Consider the following 22,634-nt stretch of genomic DNA (forward strand, 5'->3'; position numbering starts at 1 on the left):
AAAAGACCAAAAAAAAAAGAGTGCAGTGCATGGAGAAAATTACATAAAATACAGGGCCCCCCCCCCCCCATAAATCGAATCACACTGGGCTCTCTGGTGTCTGGGGGCAGGGGCAGAGCAGCGGCAGAGTTACTCAGAGGGTGCGCACATGTGTGTGGTTCTGAGGCTAGAGGCGCAGCCTGGAGAACACCCGGGAGATGCGGCTCCCGCAGAAGCTCAAGGTGCTGATGGGGCCTGGAACACACACAGGGCAGCAGCTCTCTGTGTTCGGGGGAAGCAGGGGTGTGCTGGGAGCCAGGCAGGCACCCAGTTGGGTTCCAGAAGCAGGCATGCCACCCAAGGCTGGAGCCAAAGACATTAGCTTCATCGCGTTCTCACATAAATCACATGCCTTCAAAGACTTCACAGTTTGATTTCCTGATGTTTCCAAATTTCTCTGCCCTGCAGCAGAGTTGTCACTGGTTGAATCAAAATGTTGTGCTTCTCGGGGCTGACGTGGAACTCTGGTCCGGCCTTCGCCCACCTGTTGAAGATGGGTGGGGGAGAGAGGCCCACAGGCCCCGGCTTCTGAGCCACGCTGACTCCTAGTACCACGGAGCTTCCCTCCAACCTGCACTCTGAGCAATGCCTCCTCTAGATTTAAAAAGAGGAAAAAATTAAGATATCTGATAAGAATTCCCAGTACATTTTCGGGGACGCTTCCTGTCTTTTGCAATCCCTTCGGTGTTATTTGGAATGTGGGTCCTGCTGCTGTGGCAAAGATGGAAAAACAGTGGCTTAAAGTTTGTTTCTCTTTCACGTGGAAATTCAGGCTTGATGGGGGCGCCTCATGGTGTCAGGGATCAGATCAACCACCGGGGCTCTTTCCAGGTAGTTGCTCGGCCATTCCTCTTTTATGTGGCCCAAAATGGCTGTTCCAGCGCCTGCCCTCGTAACTGCATTCCAACCAGTGGGAAGGCGAGGTGAGAAAAGCAGAGGGCAAGCTTCTTCCCTTTAAGGACAGGGACCAGACATTGCACACAACACTTGAACTCACAGGTCATTGGCCAGAATTTGGTCATGTGGTCGGTCACCGCTTGACAGCAGAGGAGTCTGGGAAGCGGTCTTTTGCTAAGCACTTCCTTTGGGGAACAGCGTTCTGCATGTAAGTCCTTCAGGGTCAAGTAGAGCCAAGCACAGCCTGGGGAGGGCCCTGTAAAGGCCTCAGCTGAAAGTTGCTCAGCTCAGCTCAGCTCAAGGCCTGAAGATGGTTGCCCTGGCCCCATCTGTCTAAGTGTTGGCGTTTAGGGAATTCCAGTAAACGTGATCTAAAGATCTGCATGGCTCATCCTGGAAGCTCCAGGATCTGTTCCAGTGCAGCTGGTCTAAGTGAGCACCAGCAGGGGCTGGGCAGGCGGCATCTGCTCCGCCAGGGTCAGCCTTGAGTGGGAAGAGTGACTGGCCAGACCAGCTCTGTGCCTCGGTCCCACCAGCCTGGCGGGAAATTGCTCCATGATCCTTGGCTGCCCTGAACCACGGCAGCCTGGACCTTCCAGCCTCAAGGAAGCCATGTTGAGTGTTGGGGGGGAAGTTATGTCAGGTGCGAAGTGATAAAACCCATGTTGACAGTAGGATGGGAGGCCGTGGTTGAGTGTGGAGGGGTAGAGGCCATCCATCCGCAGTGTGGGGATGAAGGCCTTGCTGGGGGTGAGGGTGGAGGTCATTTATCTACTCAGTGTCAAGATGGAGGCCACGCTGGAGGTGAGGCTGGAGGCCATCCATCCTCAGAGTGGGGGTGGAGGCCATGTTGAGGGTACACAGGCCATGCTAATTGTGAGGTGCTGAAAACCACGTTGATAGTGGGTGGAGCCCGGGTTGAATGTGGGTTCAAGTGCACCCTCGTAGCTCCCAACAATCCTTAGTTACCCCAGTCACCTTTGGGCCTTGGGCACCTGTGCCCGTTGGTGTTTTCAGAAGCCAAGGTCTCAGCCCCTCCCCAGGCGCTCTCTGGAGGTCACGCTCTCAACCTCTGTGCAGTGGTGAGGCCAGGACAGCAAGCCAAGGGGACCTGGCAAAGGCCGGGTGGCTGGAGACAGGAACCCCCTTGCTGAGATGCGGCTGATGTGGCAGAGACTGGAAGGGAGCTGGTGAGCAGGTGCCCCTTCCGCCCTGCGCCAGCCCCTCAGCCCTCAGAGCCCCTTCCCCTTCCTCCACCTGCCGGGACTCACTTCACTGCAGCGACACCCAAGCCTTAGGTTGTATAGTCCATGCGTCTATTGTTTTCTCATAACGTTCCAGACAAAGACCAAAGATCTAGTAAGAGGGCCGGTGTTTATTTGTTTTGCTTTTTTGCTTAGATTGTAATCCTGGTGATTATAGAACATCAAGAAGTAAAATCAACAAAGGCTTTCCTTTCTGGGCCCTGCACCCGAACCCGTTCCTGGTCGATTAGCGCCACCTGGTGGCCTTCAGCAGCAGAGCGGCTCCGAGGTGCGAGCCCTCTGGAGGAGCCCCGCTCTGCAGCCTGGGATGGATGGGAGCAGGCAGGTGGGTGGACCTGGTGTCTGGGACCTGCCCGTGGACCTGGTGTCTGGGACCTGCTCTGTGCTTCTGGAGCGGTGGGGGTTGGGGTGGGGCTGGAACAGACAGAAGGGGGGCCCAGGGGAGCCTCTTCTCCCCCTTGGTCTTACCAGGTGGAGGGGCTGGCAGTCTAACCAGTGCCCAGGTGGACGCGCTCTCAAGCCTTGGTCAGAGTCTGGGCAGTGGAGTGGCAGTTAGTGAAGCAAGTCACTGAGATGCTGCCCCCAGGGAGAGGCAGGCAGGAGCACCGTGAGATGGGGGTGGATCGGCCCAGGGACGGGGACGCTGTTGGTACAAAGGCCCGGAGGGCTTCTTTCTGGCCAGAAATGTTGGATTGGTAGCATCTTCCCTGGTCCCCATCTCTGAAGTTAGCCCCTGGGGATAGGAGCGAGGGATGGAGTTAGGAATGAGCTTGGGCACATCCGGGCCACCACTGCTGGGAGTTCTGGGGAGTCAGAGCAGCTGCGATTCGCCCCCTCTTGTCCTCCAAGTCCCCTGGGGCCAGAGCACAGACATCGGCTCAGTGTCGGGCGCCGTGGTCCACATCAGAACCTCCTGGGCAGGTTGATAAAAGGCAGGCTCCTATCCCCTGCCCCACTCCTGTCCCCACGACACTCTGATTCCACAGGTCTGGAGTCGGCCTTAGGTCCCTGAATTTTTATTTATTTTTTTTCTTTTTCAGGGCCTCACTCAGGGCACATGGAAGTTCCCAGGCTAGGGGTCTAATTGGAGCTGTAGCAGCCAGCCTACACCAGAGCCACAGCAACCCAGGATCCGAGCCGTGTCTGTGACCTATACCACAGCTCACAGCAAGGCCGGATCCTGAACCCGCTGAGCGAGGCCAGGGATCGAACTCACAATGTCATGGATACTGGTTGGATTTGTTCCCGCATGACGGGAACTCCATAACCAAATTTTTTAACAAGATTCTCGGCTTTTTGAGAGATTCCAGCCTAACGAGGCTGCCAGGGAGAAGCCAGCCAAGGAGCCCGTCAGGGGGTTTGGGGTGGGCCTTTGGGGCCCTCAGCTAAGTCTCAAATCCGGGTGGAAACGAGGCAGGCACTGAAGGCAGTGCTGGTCTTGAACTTGCACAGAGAATAGGGTGTGTCTTCTGGGTGTCTCGGGACCGCATGTGGTCTTTCCATGGTCTCTGGGTTAAGATACGCTCCCCTGGAAGTTTCCTTGAGTTGAAAGATGATCATGCCAGGCCCACAATGGGGTCTTGCCAGGCACTTACAGCCTTGAAGTCATGAGAAACCCTGGACCCATAAAAGGAAGCACGTCTGTGTCCCCGAGGTGGGCCCTGGGTCAGGGCTGCAGCTCTGTCCCTAAGTTAATCAGTGGATGTGTCCTGTGACGGGGGAAGGTCTGCTCTGCCCCCACCTGTCAGCTGGGTTTGGAGTCACTGGGAGAGGTGGCTCCGTTCAGAAAGGGCTGGAGAGGTGTTCCCTGCCCATCCCGCTTGTCCCTCTGGTTAGGAGATGCTGAGACGAGGAGCGGGCAGGGTGGGTTCCCTTTTGTCCCCTACTTCTGCCAGAAGACCCTCCTGGCACCTCCCAGCCTGGCACAGGGGAGAGCAGGCGTGGAGCAGAGCAGCCAGAGGGAGGTGAAGCTGATTTTAAATGGGGCTTACTTCCTTCTCCTGCCCTGCTGGGAGGATCCAAGCTTGTTTTGCAAATGTGCCTTTCTCCCTCTGGCTAAATTTTATTTAGCTGGTTTGGCCCCCAAATGGAAAACTAGAAGAGAAATGCTTTTGATTTCCTATCTCTCCCAGCTACTTGCCCCTCAGGGCCTCTGGGGCACCGTGCATCCCCTGCTGTTGCAAAATCCGCCCCCCCAACTCAGCCATCCACTAATGCCACGAGCTCTGATGGAGCGGCCCTCTGCGCTGGTGTTGGGGGAGCCTACTGGCCCCCTCCAAAGCTGACACAGCTCTGTTCGCACTGGGGGCTGGTTTTGTCAAACTTAGAATTCGTTGCTAACATTTGAAGCTCCAGATTTTCAGCGTCTCTTTGACAATGAAGGTTCTGGCCCACGTAGTTAGGGGCCGAGAGGCAGCTCCCCGTTCTCTAGGATGTCTGCCTTCCTGCAGGCAGCACCTCCTGGCCCCTGGAGGAGACATCCCAGTCCAGGGTCCTTGCAAGCCTAGGCTCTCCCAAAAGCGAGATGGAAACCGCCCGGAATGCCACCTGGCCCCCTGCCTCCACTGCTAGGGGCCTGGAGGGGCTGGTGGACAAGTGGTCCCTGGGCAGAGCCTAGCAGAAGAGGCAGCCGTTGAGCCCCCTGAAGAACAGAGGGTTCCAGAGCCCACGTGCTCCCCCGAATGTGGGGGAACGGCTGGAGTTCCCCCTGCCCCACCAGATTGCACTTCCCGTGTTTCTAAACCATCAGAATTTCCAGCACATCCACGCAGTGCTCTCCCTGCAGCAGGGAGACTCCCCGGGGTTGATGACAATGCCACCGAGGGCATCAGGAGAGTCTGAGAGCCTCTGAACGGCTCCACGACGCCGGGCTGGCGCGGAAACACTCAGCCGAGGTCACTTGTGATGTCACAGAGCCCCTAGGAGAGTCCCTGTGAGGCTGAATGAGGGCTGAGGTGCCGGGAGTGCCACCCCCACGTGGCCTGAATGTCCTGCCACCCTGGAGGCTGTAAGGGCCTGGGCCGCCCAAGCGGAAGCCCCTCCCCTCCTGGAAGTGCTAGAAGCTGCCTTTCGCTGCTTCCTTGGCTGTTGGAGCCAAGCCCCTGCCTCCTGGTGGAGGATGGAAAGGGGGGGGGTCTTGGGTCCCAGGTCCCCAGACATTCAGAACCAGAAATGACAAGCCCACTCGGGGCACGGCCCCCAGGTCCCCCATGCGTGTGCGTGCATGTGCGCATGCGCGCGCCATCCTGTTCCCGCTCAGCCTCCACACCAACGGGAGGAGGGCGGAGGGTGAGGTGGAGAAGGGGTGTCTGGCTGGGAGAAGTTAAAGCTAGTGACCATTGCCGAGTTCCCGTCGTGGTGCAGTGGTTAACGAATCTGACTAAGAACCATGAGGTTGTGGGTTCGATCCCTGGCCTTGCTCAGTGGGTTAAGGATCTGGCGTTGCTGTGAGCTGTGATGTAGGTCGCAGACTCAGCTCGGATCCCGAGTTGCTGTGGCTCTGGCGTAGGCCAGTGGCTACAGCTCTGATTCGACCCCTAGCCTGGGAATCTCCATATGCCAAGGAAGGGGCCCTAGAAAAGGCAAAAAGACAAAAAAAAAAAAAAAAGCTAGTGACCATTTCATCCAGTTGAACCAAGAAATCAGAAGAAGGGCCTTTACTGCTGTCAACAAGGATACAGTGAAAATTAAACCAAGGCAGCTGCCTTTTCCCAGTGACCTTGTCGCCATGGAGACAGCCCGCCAGTGTCAACAACTGGGAGGAATCCAGACAGGCTAGTTGGGGCCCCGAGAGGCAGGCGGTGGCCCCTCTTCCGCCCGCCTCTGCTGTGTGCTTCCGCAGTAGGGGGACCACACGTCCAGGTTGCCTGGGACGGCCCAGGTGACACCATCGTCCAGACAAGTCATCACAGCACCCGTTTCGGTCTCCAGGGTGACCTGTCTGGGCGGCAGTTAAACCGTCACCTCTCGGGTGGGGGTCTTTGCAGAGAGTTGAGTCCTGGGTGGGAGCAGTGGTGGAGCCCAGGCTGATGGGGGCAGGAGAAACCCCACCACCACCACAGGCATCTGTCGGGAAGGGGGCTTTCATCACCAACATGCTGCTAGTTGCTGGCTCATCATGGCACCAAGACCTCTCTTCCTGTGCAAAGAAGCCCAAGTGCCCATCCTCCCGGGCACCGCCTTTGCCGTCACCGAGCAGCTGTCAAGTACCAGCTCCCGGGAAGGGGGAGGGGGCCCTGCAGAGCGGGCCTGTCTGGCTCTAATCCCTTCCAGAGTGGTCCATGCACGAGGTTGCAGAGCAGAAAGGGTCAGTTCACTTGGTGCCTCCAGCCCTGTCCTGCCTCAGGTGTCCTGTGGAGCCACCACATCAGAGCTGGGAGTGGGGCCCATTTGTGTCTTTCAGGTCCCTTAGGGAACAGTGATGTGTAGGCAGGCCCATTTTACAGATGAGGAAACGGAGGCCAGGGGGGAATCAAAGACCTCCCAGGATCACATGCACGTGAGGAAGAGAGCTGCAGCCCCCAAGTCCCCGAGCACCAGCCAGTGTGGTCCTGCCAGTTCATTTCCCACGGGCTCTGCCCTTCAGGAAAGTGCTACCGCTGCCCATGGCAGCCGCATCAGGAAGGAGAGGAGCCCAGCGCTGCCCCACAAGCCCCAGGTTCTCTGGGAAAAGACTCTTTTCAGGCTTCCTGTCTTTCAGAGAAATTCCCCCTAAACTCACCCCGGTGGCTGCAGAAAACAAGGCCCGCCCCCCGGACCCCTGCAGCAGAATTCAGATGCTGGGACTGCTCCCTGCGAGGCCTCCCCCCACACACACCCCCTTCTCTCTCTCTCTCCCCCCTCTCTCCCCTCCCTCTTCTCTCCCCCCTTTCCCTCTTCCTCTCCCTCCCTCTCTCTCTAGCCCCCCATCTTCCTCCTCCCTGCTCTCTCCCCCTCCCTCCCCACTCCTCTCTCCTCCCTCCCTCCTCTCTTCCCCCTCTCTCCCCCTCTCTCCCCCCTCTCTCTCTCCCCTCTTCCCCCCTCCTCCCCCCTCCCCCCTCTCCCCGCCCTCTCTCTCCCCCCTCTCTCCCCGCCCTCTCTCTCTCCCCCCTCTCTCCCTGCCCTCTCTTTCTCCGTCTTTCTCTCCTCTCCCCCTCCCCTTCTATCCCCCCTCCCCCTCTCCCCCTCCCTCTCTCTCCCCCTCCCTCCTCTCACTCTCCCTCTCTCCTTTCTCCCCCGCTCCCTCCCTCTCCCTCCATTTTGGAGTCTTCTCAGAGCTGGCCCACAGCAGGCCCTGCCTCCCACTTCCCCTCTTCCTGCCCTGCCCCCAGGGGGCCCAAGGCGAGCATCCTCTGCTCAGGTCTCAGTGGGCTCTGGCCCAGCTGCCCACCTGGCTGGGGCCCCAACTAAGGGAAACCAGGAGGGAGGCGCCACCAGGGAGGAGCCAGGGGGAGGAGCCAGGGGCTTCAGCCCCACCCCCAGAGGCAGCAGGCACCCTCCCTAGCCAGAGAGGCTGGAGACAGCAGGGTGGGCGGCTGGCTGGGGGGGACAGCAGCCCCCAGGAGCTCTGAATCCCTCTCTCTAGAAGGAATTGGCCTCCCGTGGGGGGCAGCTCTCTGTCCTCCATCCACCCAGCCATTCTCTGGTCCAGGTGGTGGGGGGAGGAATCTAGGCTGGGCAGACCCATTCCAGGCAGCGGGCTCAGTGGAAACTGCACCCCTTCCTCACCCCCACTTATCTGCTGTGTGACCTCAGGCAAGTTACACAACTTCTCTGACCCTTGGTTCTCACATTAATACCACGGGATAATACTTCTATTTAAAGGATCATGGAGAGATGAGCGACGCAATCTCTAGACCAGCAGGTCTCAAATTTGAGCTAACTTCGGCTCCCCGGAGGGCAGGGCACAGGTCTGAGCCCCATCCCCAGTTTCTGATGCATCCTCGGGCCGGGCGGGGACCTGGGAGTGTGTATTTCTAACATCCTTCGAGGTGATCACACTGCAGCGGGGACCCCACCTGGAGAATCACTGCCCAGAGCCCTGGCCATGGGGGATGCTCCATCTGGGGTAGATACGGTGGTGATTTATTTTTGTTTGTAACGGAGTCAACATGTAAAGGAGCTAGCATGGTGCCTGGCTAGGTTCTGGCACAAGGTGTAAGATATTATTTTTGTTATGATTAGTGGTATATTGTTATCAATAGCAGTCCAGATGATTTTTGTTATTGAGATGTGAGCCATGCTCACCGTTCAGGGGGGAATGAATGAGTGGATGAAACAGAGAGAGCAGCACTGCAGAGGGGGTGAGGGGCCGGGAATCTGCCCATTCATTTATTCCCTCCAGCCTCCGCCAGGCACTTGGTCTGCGCCAGGCATCGTTCAAAGCAGGGAACACCCTGACAACAGCCTGTCCCATGATTCAGACTCTGGCTCCAGGGGGGCCGAGAGCTAGAGTAATCAGGAGGGCCTCCAGGAGGAGGTGAGGCGTGAGCTAGTGCGTGCTGGATGGAAGGGTAAGATTTTAAGTGTTAGCAAAAGGAGCCATTCTGGGGGAGTTCCCATTGTGGCTCAGCAGTAACGAACCCGACTAGTATCCATGAGGGTGCAGGTTGGATCCGTGGCCTCACTCAGTGTGAGGATCCGGCGTTGCTGTGGGCTGTGGTGTAGGTCTCAGATGCGGCTCGGTTCCCATGTTGCTGTGGCTGTAGTGTAGGCTGGCAGCTGCAGCTCCGATTCAACCCCTGGCCTGGGAACCTCCATATGCCGAGGGTGTGGCTCTAAAAAGACCAAAAATGATGAGAAGGAGAAGGGAAGCATTCTGGGAAGGTCTCAGAGACATGTTACCTTTCATACAGGCAGAGCCCACGTGTGCAGTGCAAAGGGCCGGGGGTCGGGGGTCTCTCCCAGGGGCTTGAACAGCTCCAGCCTGGTACAGAAAAGCCTGAGCCCTGGTGGGACCTGGGTTGGTCAGCTCCGGCTGCCATAAGGAGCACTGCAGCCTGGGCAGCTGAAACCCTAGCAATTTGTCTCTCACGGTTGTGGAGGCCGGAAGTCCAAGATCCAGGTGCAGGCAGGGCTGCTTTCTGGTGAGGCCTCTCTTCCTGGCTTGCAGGTGGCCATTGTCCTCATGGGGCCTTTCCCGGGTGCCCACTGCTGGCGTCTCTTCCTCTTCTTGCAGGGACACGGGCCCCGGTGGCTTAGGGCCCCACCCTTATGGCTTCGTCTAACCTTAATTACCTCCCGAAAGGCCCTCTCTCCAAATATCCCCACTTTAGAGCTTAGGGCTTCAACCTAAGAATTTGGAGGGGTAGACAGTTTTGTCCCTGACAGCTTGACCTGGGGTCAGGTTGAGCCTGCCTGGTGGAAGCTTTCCCCTTCCCCTCCCCCTCCCTGCAAGGCCCTAACCCAGGAGGCTTGGCGGGCAGCCAGCCTGGGCTGGGCAGGGAGGGGGTCACCCCCACACCTTCCCCAGCCCCCTCCTCCAGAGCTCAATTACATTCCCATCGCAGTTGGTGGCCTCTTGGGTGAGCTGTTCATCAGAAGGTACCCTTCCAAGCAGGGCCCCATGCTGCTGTCACTGATTGCATTTTCATTATTCAGATGACTGGAATCGCGGCTGTGGGGGGGTCGCCAGGGTGAGTGTCGTCTTGTAAGGCCGGGTCAGCGCCTATGAGGGCTGCTGGGATCCTGTGCCACCGCCCCGGCCACCGCCCCGGCCTCCGCCCCGCAAACCAGTCCTCGCATGGGGCCTGCTGCAGGCGGCCCAGCAGAGCGGATGCCCAGCCCAGGCATGGGAGTCCCCGGGCAGCAGCAGGACTGTGGGCAGAGCTGTAGGAGTCCCCCCAGCACCCCACGTTCCTGTGGTCACCATGGCCCTCGGGCCACTCGGGCCCTGTGCGGGGCCCTGAGGAGCCAGCTTGGCCCACTGAGTTCACCTGCTTCCTCTTGGGTCCCTCCCCTGGTCCAGGCTTTGCTCCATCACCTGAGCAGCGGGGGAGCAGCGTCCAGGCTCCGTGCATCCGGCACTAGACAGGGATTCCGGAGGAAACCCTCAGAACGCCGCCACCCCCAAGCCCCCCACCCCATCCCACCGCCACCTGCACGGCCGCCAACTACCCCCTGGGAATGAGGAGCCCCAAGGCCCCCACCCAGATTCAGGGAGCGACCCAGAGCCACCAGGAGGTTACGTGGGGGTGGGGGTGGGGGATTCCCTTTTCTCTCTGTGCCCCCCACCACCTCAGGTCACCACCTTACATTTCATCAAATGTCCATTTCATCCAACTTCCCTTTTACCGCTTTTACAAAGGTGGGGGGCCAGGGAGGGGGAGGGGCCAGTGCCTGTTTCTTAGCCTCCCTTTCTGAAAGCGCTCTTTTCCCTCTAGAACTCTCCTTTCCCGCTGATTCATTACGTGTCGGGAAGCGGAGCGTGACATGTTAAAAGCCGCCTTGATAGTGTTTGATATTCAGCACTAACCGCTCACCGCCTCGGCGGGAGGGGGCTGCTCTCCCCGCCCCCACCAGAGGGGGAGGGAGGCAATCTGCATAGTGGATGTGCTAAGACAGTCGGTAATTTGCATTAAGCTTCCAGAAATTCTCTGCTTGCAATCTGTCACCCTTCGCTGGGTTTTCATTTTATAACCTTCAGAACATAAGGAGAGGCGCAGGAGGCAGAAAGAACGTGGTAACCGCACCCCCCCATTCCCCCCGCCCCCGGGGGAGGGAGAAAGACTGGTCTCAGGCAGTCCTCAGCGCCCACCCCCCACCCCCGCAGGTCACAAATGCGGGAATCGCCTGCCAGTCTAGGGATTAAGGAGCCCATCCAACCACCAGACCCTAAATTTGGGGTGGGGTGTGGCCCTGCGTCCAGAAGCCAGATGTGGGGCTGCCTGAGCCGAGCTGGTCTGTCCAGAGATTCAAGTTCAGAATCTTTGGGGGTTTTCCCTGAGACCATTGGGTCTGGTTTTGCACTTGAGCACCTGGTCAGAGGCCCCCACCGATGGAAGCACTGGCCGATGAGCTCTGGAGATATTTCTGCCTCCAGACTCTTAAGTACCTGCAGACTCTGGGCTTAGGACAGAGCGGTGGGTTTGCTGTTCTGACTGCAGGAGAGGAAATCCTGCAGAGATTGAAAAAAAAAAAAGCCTGGCCACTCCTCCCGGCCCAAGACATCACAGCCTCCAGGCTGCTGGACGGCTGGGACAGGCCACCTGTGAAGCAGTCCTTGAGTCCTGCCCTCTGGCCCCCACCCCCACCCCACCCCCAGTCTGTTTTCTCATCTATAAAATGAGGATTCTTGGAGTTCCCGTAGTGGCTCATACTAATGAACCCGACTGGTATCCATGAGGATGCAGATTTGACCCCTGGCCTTGATCCATGGTTAAGGATCTGGCGTTGCCGTGAGCTGTGGTGTAGGTCGCAGATGCAGCTCGGATCCCGCCTTGCTGGGGCTGTGGTGTAGGCTGGCGGCGGCAGCCCCAATTAGACCCCTAGCCTGGGAACTTCCATATGCCGTGAGTGTAGCCCTGAAAATACATACATATATACTTACAACATACACAAAAATGAAAACGAGGATTCTGGAACAGATCCTCAGCCAAGGGGGGCCCAGGGGTGGGGACAGGCCCTGACCCCGGACCCCTGCCTGGGCCAGGCCCCTTCTGCTGTGTCTTCCGTATTGGATGTCCAGGTAGAGGTGGATTTGAGAAAAGCGCTCTGTGGCTAGAATGGGGTTTGCAAACCACTGGCCTGGGCCGTCCCTTCCAGCGGGTAGGCAGTCAGGTGAAACTGAGCCAGCAGGAACACAGCCTCCTGGGGTTGCCGGAGAATTTCCCTAGGGATCCCAAGGCAGAGGTTTGACCCACCTGCAGAAAGGTGTGCAGTAAACCCCCCATCTTCACACATGCCCATCACATAGGGCTCCAAACAGGCGCCCGTGACTTCAAATCCCATCACCTGAGCTAGCTCAGGGCAGAAGCCACTCAGTCACCGTGCCCTCTCAGTTAGCCCCCAGAATTCAGGACCCGCTAGGAGCAGGGCCACGGCCCCAGCGCTGTGGAAAGTATGAGAGACAGAGCCTGCAAGATGTCCAGAGGAGCCAGAAGCACGTGAGGATAGAGTGGAGGGCGAGGATGGTGGGCAGACATCGGGGGGCAGGTGCACGGCCCCCACAAGGGAGTCCCAGCAGCTCACCATCCAAACTCAGGGGCTTTCTTTCAAGTTCTACATGAAGGCACTGATGAGGAACAGAGGCAAGAGACAGACTGTGCCTAGGAGCTCTCCCCGCAGCCTTCCAAGGCAGAGCCATCTGTGGATTTCACGGCACGAAGCTGCCTTCCCCAAGGGCAAGGTCAGCATCGCATGTTGCAATTCGCCGAGTCCCAACCATAGCCCTCACTGCTCTCATCACCACCCGTGGCTATGACAATGGCTGCTCTTGATTGGGTCCACACAAAGTGCCAGGCAGGGCATGGGGTTTCTTCCTGGCCACCCTGTAAGGCAGGCACTCTCATATTCCCATGTTGCAGATGAAGAGACTGAGGCTCAGAGAGTGACTTGCTCAAATTCACACTGCAAGAAAAGACCACGATCTGGACTCCAATCCAGGTCTGAATCTACCCAGCTCCTACCCGCTGTGTAGACTCCTCGTGCCCCCTCAGAGAGCAAAGGCAGGCTCTGCAAATCATGGCAGTTCTTCCCCTGGAGCCCACGTGAGCTCACCTCAGCCAAAGGAGAAAGGAGGTTGTGCTTGCACTGGCTGTGCCCATGGCCTCCCCCTAACCCAACCCTGTGCCCTGCTCCCCCTCCCAGAGCACCAGCTCCCCGCCCCCCGCGCGCCCCTTAGGGACCTGGATCCATCCTGATGCCCCGGGCACCAGCTCCAGCCCTGGGGCTGTGGACTCACTGTCCTTGGACTCGGCTCCACCAGAGCCACCAGGGAGAGCCCGGCTGTGCCATGTACCAGACCTGCCAGTCTAGGCTTGGCCACCTCTCAGCTGGGTGTGCTCCAGCTGAGAAAAGACAGCAGGGCCAGGGGGCATGACACAGTCAGTCCACATGGTCAGCCAGGCAAGTCCTTTATTTTAGACTTCCAGCCCTAACCTGCCAGGCAGGTGGGGAGCCCACTTTCAGCATTCCAGCCCCACCTCCCCACCCCCAACACCAGGGACAGCAGAGTTCCAGGACAGAGGAAGATCAAGCTGAAACCCCAGGCTGGTGGTGCAGGTGGCCTGTCATCATTGGGCACCTGCCGTTCAGGCCACATGGGCCCCTCGGTCCATCCCCTTCTCCCTTGGCCTAACCTTGGCCTTGAGGCTGAGAAGTCTGGTGAGAGCAGGAAGCTGAAGGGTCCCCCATCTACCTTGGTCTGGGTATCCATCCTGCTGGGAGCTGGACCCCCCCAACTTCCATGTCCCCTCCATGTCCCATGACCCGCGGTCTGGGGAGGTCCCTCAGCCCTCCCTGCCTCTGCTTCCCCATTCTCGCTCTCTTTCCCGTCCACTCCGGGACCCCTTGAAGAGGCACCTGATGCACCCGGACTTTGGGAAAACCAAAGCAAGTCTCTGGGCAGTCCCTGCCCGCGCTGTGCCACGGGAAAGGAGGACAGGAGGCAGAGGGGAGCAGAGCTCCCCAGCGGAGCGTGGTCTGGGCCGAGGCAGCCTGGTCCTGCCTCCTCCTCTCTCCCTCTGCCCTCATCCCAGGCATCTTGTTGTGAGCCAGTTGCCCAGCAGAGAGGGGACTGCACTTGGGCGGGGGGGTCCAGATCCCACCCCTCCCAGGACCTCCCCCTGCACCTGTGGCCTCTGTCCACCCCCTGCCTCTCTCCCCACAGTCCACGGCATCAAGTGGACGTGCAGCAACGGGAACAGCAGCTCGGGCTTCTCAGTGGAACAGCTGGTGCAGCAGATCCTCGACAGCCACCAGACCAAGCCACAGCCTCGGACCCACAACTGCCTCTGTACCGGCAGCCTGGGTAAGCCGGGGGCCCTGGTGGGCACATGGGCAGAGAGGGCTCGGCCAGGCCGTGGCTATGATGTCTGTGAGGGGAGAGGAGTCATCCGGGAGCCAGGCCACGGCCCAGCATTTGGGGCAACTCCCTCATCCTGGGTGCAAGGCTGGTGGGGCTGGTGGGGCTGGCAGGGCAGCCACACTGGGCAGGAGAGAACAGTTTATAGAGAGGCAGCTCCCTCTGCGAGTGTGAGCAGCAGAGTCAGAGAGTGCACGGAACTGGGCCTCCATCCACATTCTCCCGCAGCAGGTGCCCTCCAGGGCCCAGAATCTTGGGCATCACCAGCAAGAGCCCAGGTCCCCAGGCACTGGGCTGGCACAGGCTTTTCTGGGAGATGAGCCTCGAGTCAATGGGAGCTCTCAAGCTAAAACTCTTGTCTCCTCCAAGAGCGTAAAGTGCCCCACATGCTCCGTCCTGATGTGTCTGTGTTTCCGATAGTGGTATTTGCTCTTTGAAATGTAGTTACTCTCTCTGCTGCTTTAATTAGATATTTCCATTTGGGGTCGTGTCACTTCTTTGCAAAGTCTTCATGCATTTCGGAATCTTGGTGAGGCTATAACAGGATCAGGGGGAAAGTCACCCTTTTATCAAAAGCAGAGTCACCCTTATCAGACGGAATGAAAATTACTTCGGCCTGGAGGCCTTAGGGCAGGGCCCTGAGTGCAACTCCATCCGAAATGCTCTGAGCCTGAGGCTTTCTTCTCTTCCACTGAACTGGGGGGTAGGCTCTGTCCTTGCTCAGGTCTTTGAAGGATTTCAGCCCACACAGAGCTGAGGACAGGCCTGGGTCCCAACTACTTTTCTGCCCCTGGAGCAAAGTCTAGAAGCCTCTTTGGTCCTGGGGCCTAAGAGCTAATCCAGGGAGAGTACTTTGCTCCCTCCCCAAAGCGCCACACACACACACCTCTGTCAGCCTCTGGCTTCCAGTCCCAGAGGAACTTCCTGAAATGCTGTGGCCTGAGCAGGCGTGGGAAGTTTCGAGGGAGGGGAGAGGGCCCAGGCCACCAACCCAGACTGAGCCCCTCTGGCCAGCAGGAGCCGTTCCAGCACACGTGGTGTCTGCCTCCCTAAGTGGGAAAAGCATTTTCCTGGAAGATGACATTTTCAGCCTCTCCTTCCCGACCCTGTATGCTCGGGGCGCTTCCATTACTATTGAAAGAGCATCAGGGACAAAGGCCCCCCTCCCCGCCCCCGATCCGGGGGATGGTCGCGTGGGGCACCTGAGTGCCTGGGTGAGGTGAGTGGGGCCAAGACCGAGCATCTGTCTCCCCCCAACCCCCGGCCCCGAGGGGCGAGGGCCAGCCTGGACTCCCGGGCTGCGTTTGCCAGCCCCCACGTGCTCAGGGACAGGGTCCGCCACCGGTCCCCACCCTGACTCTCTGGTTTGTGTGCGTGTGCGCGCGCGTGCGTGTGTGTGTGTTGTGCTTCGGATCTCCGCAGGCGCGGGCAGCAGCGTGCACCACAAGTGTAACAGTGCCAAACACCGCATCATCTCGCCGAAGGTGGAGCCGCGGACCGGGGGGTACGGGGGCCACGCGGAGGTGCAGCACAACGACGTGTCCGAGGGCAAGCACGAGCACGGCCACGGCAAGGGCTCCGGCCGCGAAAAGAGGAACGGCAAGGTGGCCAAGCCCGTGCTGCTGCACCAGAGCAGTACCGAGGTCTCGTCCACCAACCAGGTGGAGGTCCCGGACACCACTCAGAGCTCGCCCGTGTCCATCAGCAGCGGACTCAACAGCGACCCGGACGTGGTGGACAGCCCCGTGGTCACAGGCGTGTCCGGCATGGCGGTGGCCTCCGTGATGGGGAGCTTGTCCCAGAGCGCCACGGTCTTCATGTCCGAGGTCCCCAGCGAGGCCGTGTACACCATGTCCCCCACCGCCGGCCCCAACCACCACCTCCTCTCGCCCGACGCCTCTCAGGGCCTCGTCCTGGCCGTGAGCTCCGACGGCCACAAGTTCGCCTTCCCCACCACGGGCAGCTCGGACAGCCTGTCCATGCTGCCCACCCACGTGTCCGAAGAGCTGGTCCTCTCCCCCACCCTCGACGGGGGGGGCCGGAAGATGCCAGAAACCACCATGAACTTTGACCCCGACTGTTTCCTCAATAACCCAAAGCAGGGCCAGACGTACGGGGGCGGAGGCCTGAAAGCCGAGATGGTCGGGCCCAACGTCCGGCACTCGCCCCCCGTGGAGAGGGGCTTCAGCTTCACCACCGTCCTCACCAAGGAGATCAAGACGGAGGACACCTCGTTCGAGCAGCAGATGGCCAAAGACGCGTACTCCTCCGCGGCGGCGGCAGCGGCGGCGGCGGCGGCGGCGTCCAGCTCCCTGACCCTGACCGCGGGCTCCAGCCTCCTGCCGTCGGGCGGCGGCCTGAGCCCCAGCACCACCCTGGAGCAGATGGACTTCAGCGCGATAGACTCCAACAAGGACTTCACGTCCAGCTTCAGCCAGACGGGCCACAGCCCCCACGTCCACCAGACGCCCTCCCCGAGCTTCTTCCTGCAGGATGCCAGCAAGCCCCTCCCCCTCGATCAGGCCGCCCACAGCAGCCTGAGCGACGCCGGGGGCACCTTCGTGCTGCCCACGGTGAAAACGGAGGCCTCGTCGCAAACCAGCTCCTGCAGCGGCCACGTGGAGACGCGGATGGAGTCCACCTCGTCCCTCCACCTCATGCAGTTCCAGGCCAACTTCCAGGCCATGGCGGCCGAAGGGGAGGTCACCATGGAGACCTCGCAGGGGGCCGAAGGGGGGGAGGGCCTGATCAAGTCTGGGGAGCTGCAGGCCTGCAGCTCCGAGCACTACCTGCAGCCGGAGCCCACTGGGGTGATCCGCAGCGCGGGCGGCGTCCCCATCCTGCCGGGCAGCGTGGTGCAGGGGCTCTACCCCGTGGCCCAGCCGGGCCTCGGCAGCGCCTCCAACATGGAGCTCAGCCTGGACCACTTCGACATCTCCTTTGGCAGCCAGTTCTCCGACCTGATCAACGACTTCGTCTCCGTGGAGGGGGGCGGCAGCACCCTCTACGGGCACCAGCTGGTGTCGGGGGACGGCGCAGCGCTCTCGCAGTCGGAGGACGGGGCCCGCGCCCCCTTCAGCCAGGCAGAGATGAGTATCCCCTGCTGCAGCCCCCAGCAGGGGAGCCTGCAGCTGGGCAGTGCTGAGGGCGGGGCCGGCACCATGGCCTACATGCACGTCGCCGAGGTGGTCTCGGCTGCCTCGGCCTCGGGCGCCCTGGGGATGCTGCAGCAGAGCGGACGCGTGTTCATGGTGACCGACTACTCCCCAGAGTGGTCCTACCCGGAGGTAAGCTGCCTCCCTCACCTGCCTCACCTGCTCACCTGCCCGCCAGGGAAGCTCATTTGCATGTGCCCCTTCCACAAAGCGCTGGACCTCACGCCGTCCTTCTGTCCCCAGGGCGTGCCAGGCACCCCCACCCCTCTCGAGCTGTGTTCTCGGTCCTCCCGGGAGCAAGCGACTTTAGAGTCGGGGGCTCCTCGGAGGCCAGGTGGCGCTTCCAGCCCCACCCCATCAGGGTTCGCTGTCACCTGGCTGGTGGGTTACGACCCCACCCGTGTCTCACTTGGCCTTTTCTTTTATTGGGAAAAGGGGTCCAGGGCTGCTGGGAAAAAAAAAAAAAAATTGAAAAAGCACCGCTCCAGACATCTGTACCCATTGCTCTTGATTTAGTTCACAAAACAAAAACAAATCAGTTTCCATCGAGTGGAGGAGGAGGGCACAGCTTCCGAATAGTCACGTGTGGGATTTTGGAAGGATAGCCAGCCTCTGCAAAGTCAAAGGCAGGTTACATGGCCAGCTCTGCCAGCTTCGGCCTCCCCCAGACCCCACCCACCCCAGCAGGAGAGCCTGCAGCTGAGCAGTCCCCGGGGGCGGGGCCAGCACCATCCCTCCCCCCACCCCTCACCCCCGCCCCTGTCTGTCTCCGTTCCTGGGGGCTGAGACCAGACATGGGGAATCCCTGCTCCAAAGCCCAGGTCTTGCCGTGGTGACATAGGAAGGGGACAGAGTGGCCTGAGCTTTCCCAACCCCCCCTCCTGCTCACTAGGACATGCTCCCTGACCCCTCCCGCGCACCTACTAGGTGGCTGGGGAGCAGATGGGCACTTTCTCCCCCCTGGGGTGGGGGGGTGGCTGCCATGGCACCCTTGGCTCCACTGCCAGGTTCCCTAGAGGCGGGGCAGGAACTGCTACCCAGGACACAGTGGGGGGGTGGGGTGCACCTGACAGATCCTGAAGGCAGTGACGCAGATCCCCCTCAGCCACGAGCAGGGCAAGGATGCTGCCCAACCCCAGGTACCTTCTGTTCCCAGGTGCCGGGGGGCTCCCCGAATGGTGCTTAAGCTGGGACAGGGAGAAGGGGGGTTCCCTGGGACCTGACGCACTTCTGAGGGCCCATCTCTGCTTCCTGGTGACTGGGCCAGGGAGGCCCAGGGTGGAGGGTGCGTCTCAGGGGACACTCCTCTTGTCCATCCTTGTTCTGCTGTGACTTCTCTGCCTGGTGACTCACTTTCCCACCTGGAGGGGGGTGATACCAGAACCTCCCTTGGGCTCGGGGTGAGATGCGGTGCGAGGAGGGCTTGTAAAGTCTTTGGCCCCTGGGGAGTTGCCCGTAGCTTGTTCTTGTGTTGTTGGTTATTTAGTCTGCGACGTCACGGCTTCTGGCCCACGCTGCTTCTTTTCGTGGCCTCCTGCTGTGGTCACGGCCAAGCAGCTGCTCGCTGTGCTCTCAGATGCCACGTCAGCGCAGGTAGCGGCCCCACCTTGGGCCACGAGCAGCCTTGGAAACACAGCAGGTGTCAGAGCAGCTCTGCCCGTGCACTTGCGGTGCATCTGTGGGCAGTGTGCTCATGGAAGCTCGGATGTCCGGGGTGGCTACCCCGTGTGGTGAGGAGCCGGGGCTGGGGTCCATGTCTGGATTCGTATCCTGCCCCCACCCCCGCTAGCTAGTAGGGACTCAAGGTCTCGGCCTTTCTGTGTCTGAGACCAGGGCAATGCTTTCCTTACTGGCTTGTGGTCAGGACTGAGTGAAGGTCTCGGCAATGCCTGCCTCTTCCATCTGCCCCCACGGGCTCTTTCCCCGCCCCCGCCCAAGAGTCCAGAAGATTCCAGCTCAGTTTCCTCTTGGTGGGGCTTGGTGTGACTCTGCCCCCTGGGGTGAAAGATCATGGCAGCCCAGCAGTGTGCCCCCTGCCCGTTGGCCCAGGACTGGGCCCAGGGAGGTCAGAGCTGGGAGTCGGGTTGCTGCCTGTCTGGCCTGACTCTGACGCCTGCCTCCTGGGCCTTGGTCTCCTGGCCTGTAAGTGGCTTAGCTGGGTTGCTTCAAGGCCACCATGTCCCTGGACTTGGTCCTCACAATGCCCTGGGGCCCCTGGAGCCCGAATCCTGCGGGACGAGGAGCTTTGTATTCCCTGGCTTAGTCTGTGAGCTGAGTGCACGTCCCGGGGCCGATCCAGGCCCTCCCTCCAGCCCCTGGGACCGGCGGGCACCGGTAGGGACCCTTAGCAGGCCCGGCCCTCTCTGTTTAGTATCTGAGCTCCAGCGGCAGATCTAATCGGAACGAGTCAGTTCCGCAGCTCGCCACACGAGGGCAGCACCGGAACGGGAAAGGAATTGAGCTCAGGGCACCTCACAGAGACAGCGGCCGCTTTTCCAGAAGCTCACTGTGCTTCCAGCTACCCAGAAACAAAAGCAGCTCAAATTCAATTTGATTTAGAAAATGTGCAGATGCCACCCAGCTGGCCCTCTGTGGCCCAGTGTGGCTGCTCGGTGAGGCCCTCAGCAGAGACGCCTAGATGCTCTGCTGGCGACATCCTCCCCCACGGGCCACGGTCCCCAGTGCAGCAGCAGGGCTGACCTCCTGGGTTCTCCTGCGGGAGACAGCATCTTCTCTCCTGCCCCCCTCTCCCCTCGCAGCTCCCCCGCCGCTGGCTTGGCGCCCCCACCCCTTCTCTGCTAGAAGCCTGCTTGCTGCCTGTGTCAGCAGCCCAGTTCTAGCCAGGCTCTGCTAAGCTCGTGGAGGGCTCTTGAGCAAAACATGAAGGCCTGGGGACCCTTCCTAATCTTAAATAGGGGGTCGGTTGCTCAGTGCCCCCACCCAGCTCTAAAATCTGAGAGTGCCCAGGCACCCACTTCATAAGGATGCCAAGGGCTTGCTGTCTCTTCTTGAAAAGCCACCCCCCGACCAGGCTGCTCCTACTTTCCCTCTGCTCTGTCTGCCTCGTCACCTCTAGCTACAGTTGGTCACGGACACACACACACACACACACACACTGGAGGTGCCCTTGGGCCCCAGGATCCAGGCTAGATGTATGGGACATCAGGTCCTTTATCTCAGGGCTCCCAGGGCACAGAGACCCCAGACAGCACGGGCTGCTGACTCTCCTCCCCCAAACCCTTCTGTGTCCCCTCCCTCTACTGACACTCCTGCCGCACCAGGCACAGGAGGCTGCAATTAGTCAGGTGCCCGCGTTACAGCGATTCAGCACCGCCAGGCCGGTGTTGCCATGGAAACCACCTCCTGCACGGATGGGGGCTGAGCCCATCCCGCACCGGTTGCCATGGAGAAGGTCCTGATGTTCCCTAGCAACCTCCGCAGTCCTTGGTTCCTCACAGCAGCCCTAGCTTCATGCTAGCAGCTCTCGAGTGGGGTTATTGTCTTTTTTTCCTTTTTTCTCACAGGGTGATTGTCCATGGCCTTTTGAAGCCGCTGCTCTTCCATTGCCCAGCATCCAGGGATGACACATGCCCTGTGCTGGCCTCTGGTGCCCCCAGGCATCCCAGGGTCAAGTTCTACCTGTGCCATATGGCACACCTCCCAGCCAGGCAGCCATGTCCAGCCAGGCAGCCACGTCCAGCCCCAAAGATGCTGGCCCCAGCCCCACCCCTCCGACAGAACTCCAAATCTCTTTCTGGAGCCATAGATCAGAACCAAAGAGTGTTAAGGCCAGAGGGCCCCTAGAGTTCAAATGCCTCCCAGAGAGGTTGGGTCACTTGCCTGAGGACACACTACTGAGGCTGCAGGGGTAGGCTTCCTGCTTTTGGCTCCTGGTCCTGAGCTTTCTCTACTGCTCTCCAAACTTTGGTGAGAGTAGCAGAGTTCCCATCGCGGCTTAGCGGAAACGAATCTGACTAGCATCCATGAGGATGCAGGTTTGATCCCTGGCCTCGCTCAGTGGGTTGAGGATCTGGTGTTGCTGTGACCTGTGGCATAGGTCTCCGATGTGGCTTGGATCCCGCATTGCTGTGGCTGCGGGTAGGCCGGCAGCTACAGCTCTGATTAGACTCCTAGCCTGGGAACCTCCATATGCCACAGGTGCGGCCCTAAAAGGAAAAAAAATTAAAAAAAAAAAAAAAAAGACTTTGGTGGCCTAGAAGTAAGATGACCGCTCCCAGCCATTTCAGCCAAGGAAGAAAGGCCCATCTAAGAGCACGGATGGAAAGGCTTCCAGTCTGGAAGACTTGTTTCCACAGTGGAATCTCCCGTCTGTGAAACACCCTCTCCTGTCCCTGAGTTGGGTCTGGCATCCGGGGAATATCGTGGGGGCCTCGAGAACAGTCCCATTAAGGCTGGGGACCCTCAGGCATTGGGCAGCAGCAGGGGAGCTGGGGTCTGGCCTCTGGTGCCTGGAGAGGGGGAGTAAGGGGGGGATAGGGCCCAGGGCTGCATCCTCAACCCCTCCACCACCCAAGGCCAGCAGGTGCCCATCTCAGCCCTTCTCCTTCCTGGACACTAGGTGGCGCTCGCCACCCCGTCCTGGGCTGTTCTTGGCCCCCTGCTGGGAAAGGCAATGGAGCCTGGGGTGGACCCACCTGAGGAGGTGGCAGGAGAGCCAGAGGGGACAGCAACCCCACTCTCTGAACCCCTAGGGCTGGCCACCCCACTCAGTGACCTCACCTTCCCCTCCACTGTCTGAGCCCCGAATGGGGCCCTAACACCTCATTGCCCACACCAGGCAGGACAGGTGCTGTTAATCACTAAACTCAGACAATGACCATAAAACAGGGCTTCCCGGGGGGCACCGGGGCATAATGCCACTCTCCTTGCTCTGTGGCTGCCGTGGCTGGTTCCAGCAGGAGGTCAGGGGTTGCCAACACCTTTCGCCTCGCTTTCCTGCTCCCAGGTACCTCGGGGATCCTTGGGGGCAGGGCCCTCTCCCCTTGAACTGAGCAAGGTCATCCAAACCCCCTCCCCCCACCCCATCCCCCTTCCTCTCACTGCCCCCCCCCCCCCCGCGCACCCTGCCCCCATGGGAGCAACTGCAGCCCAGACAGGCTGCAGGCACATCAGAGCCTTGCCTGCACCATGCGCACAGAGTGAGGGGACCACTCTGGCCATGTGGAGAGCCAGGCAGTGTCAGCTGGTGAGGCTCCGTGGTACCCGACCCCCAGCCACCAGCTGGAAGATCGCCCTGCCAGCGCAGGGCAACCTCTG

At 60.0% G+C, this 22,634-nt stretch overlaps 1 protein-coding gene across 27 annotated transcripts in view; it reads left to right on the forward strand.

Annotated features, from left to right (window-relative positions):
- The window catches only part of CAMTA1 (calmodulin binding transcription activator 1), an 866,060-nt gene that overhangs the window by 753,868 nt on the left and 89,558 nt on the right, over nt 1-22,634 (forward strand). For all 27 annotated transcript variants that reach the window (XM_021097504.1, XM_021097510.1, XM_021097514.1 and 24 more), the window contains 2 exons: nt 14,008-14,148; nt 15,625-17,489. In XM_021097504.1, coding sequence (XP_020953163.1) covers nt 14,008-14,148; nt 15,625-17,489 — 2,006 coding nt within the window. The remainder of the gene's footprint in view (nt 1-14,007; nt 14,149-15,624; nt 17,490-22,634) is intronic.

Source organism: Sus scrofa, chromosome 6 (assembly GCF_000003025.6).
Source record: "Sus scrofa isolate TJ Tabasco breed Duroc chromosome 6, Sscrofa11.1, whole genome shotgun sequence".
Classification (NCBI taxonomy): domain Eukaryota; kingdom Metazoa; phylum Chordata; class Mammalia; order Artiodactyla; family Suidae; genus Sus; species Sus scrofa.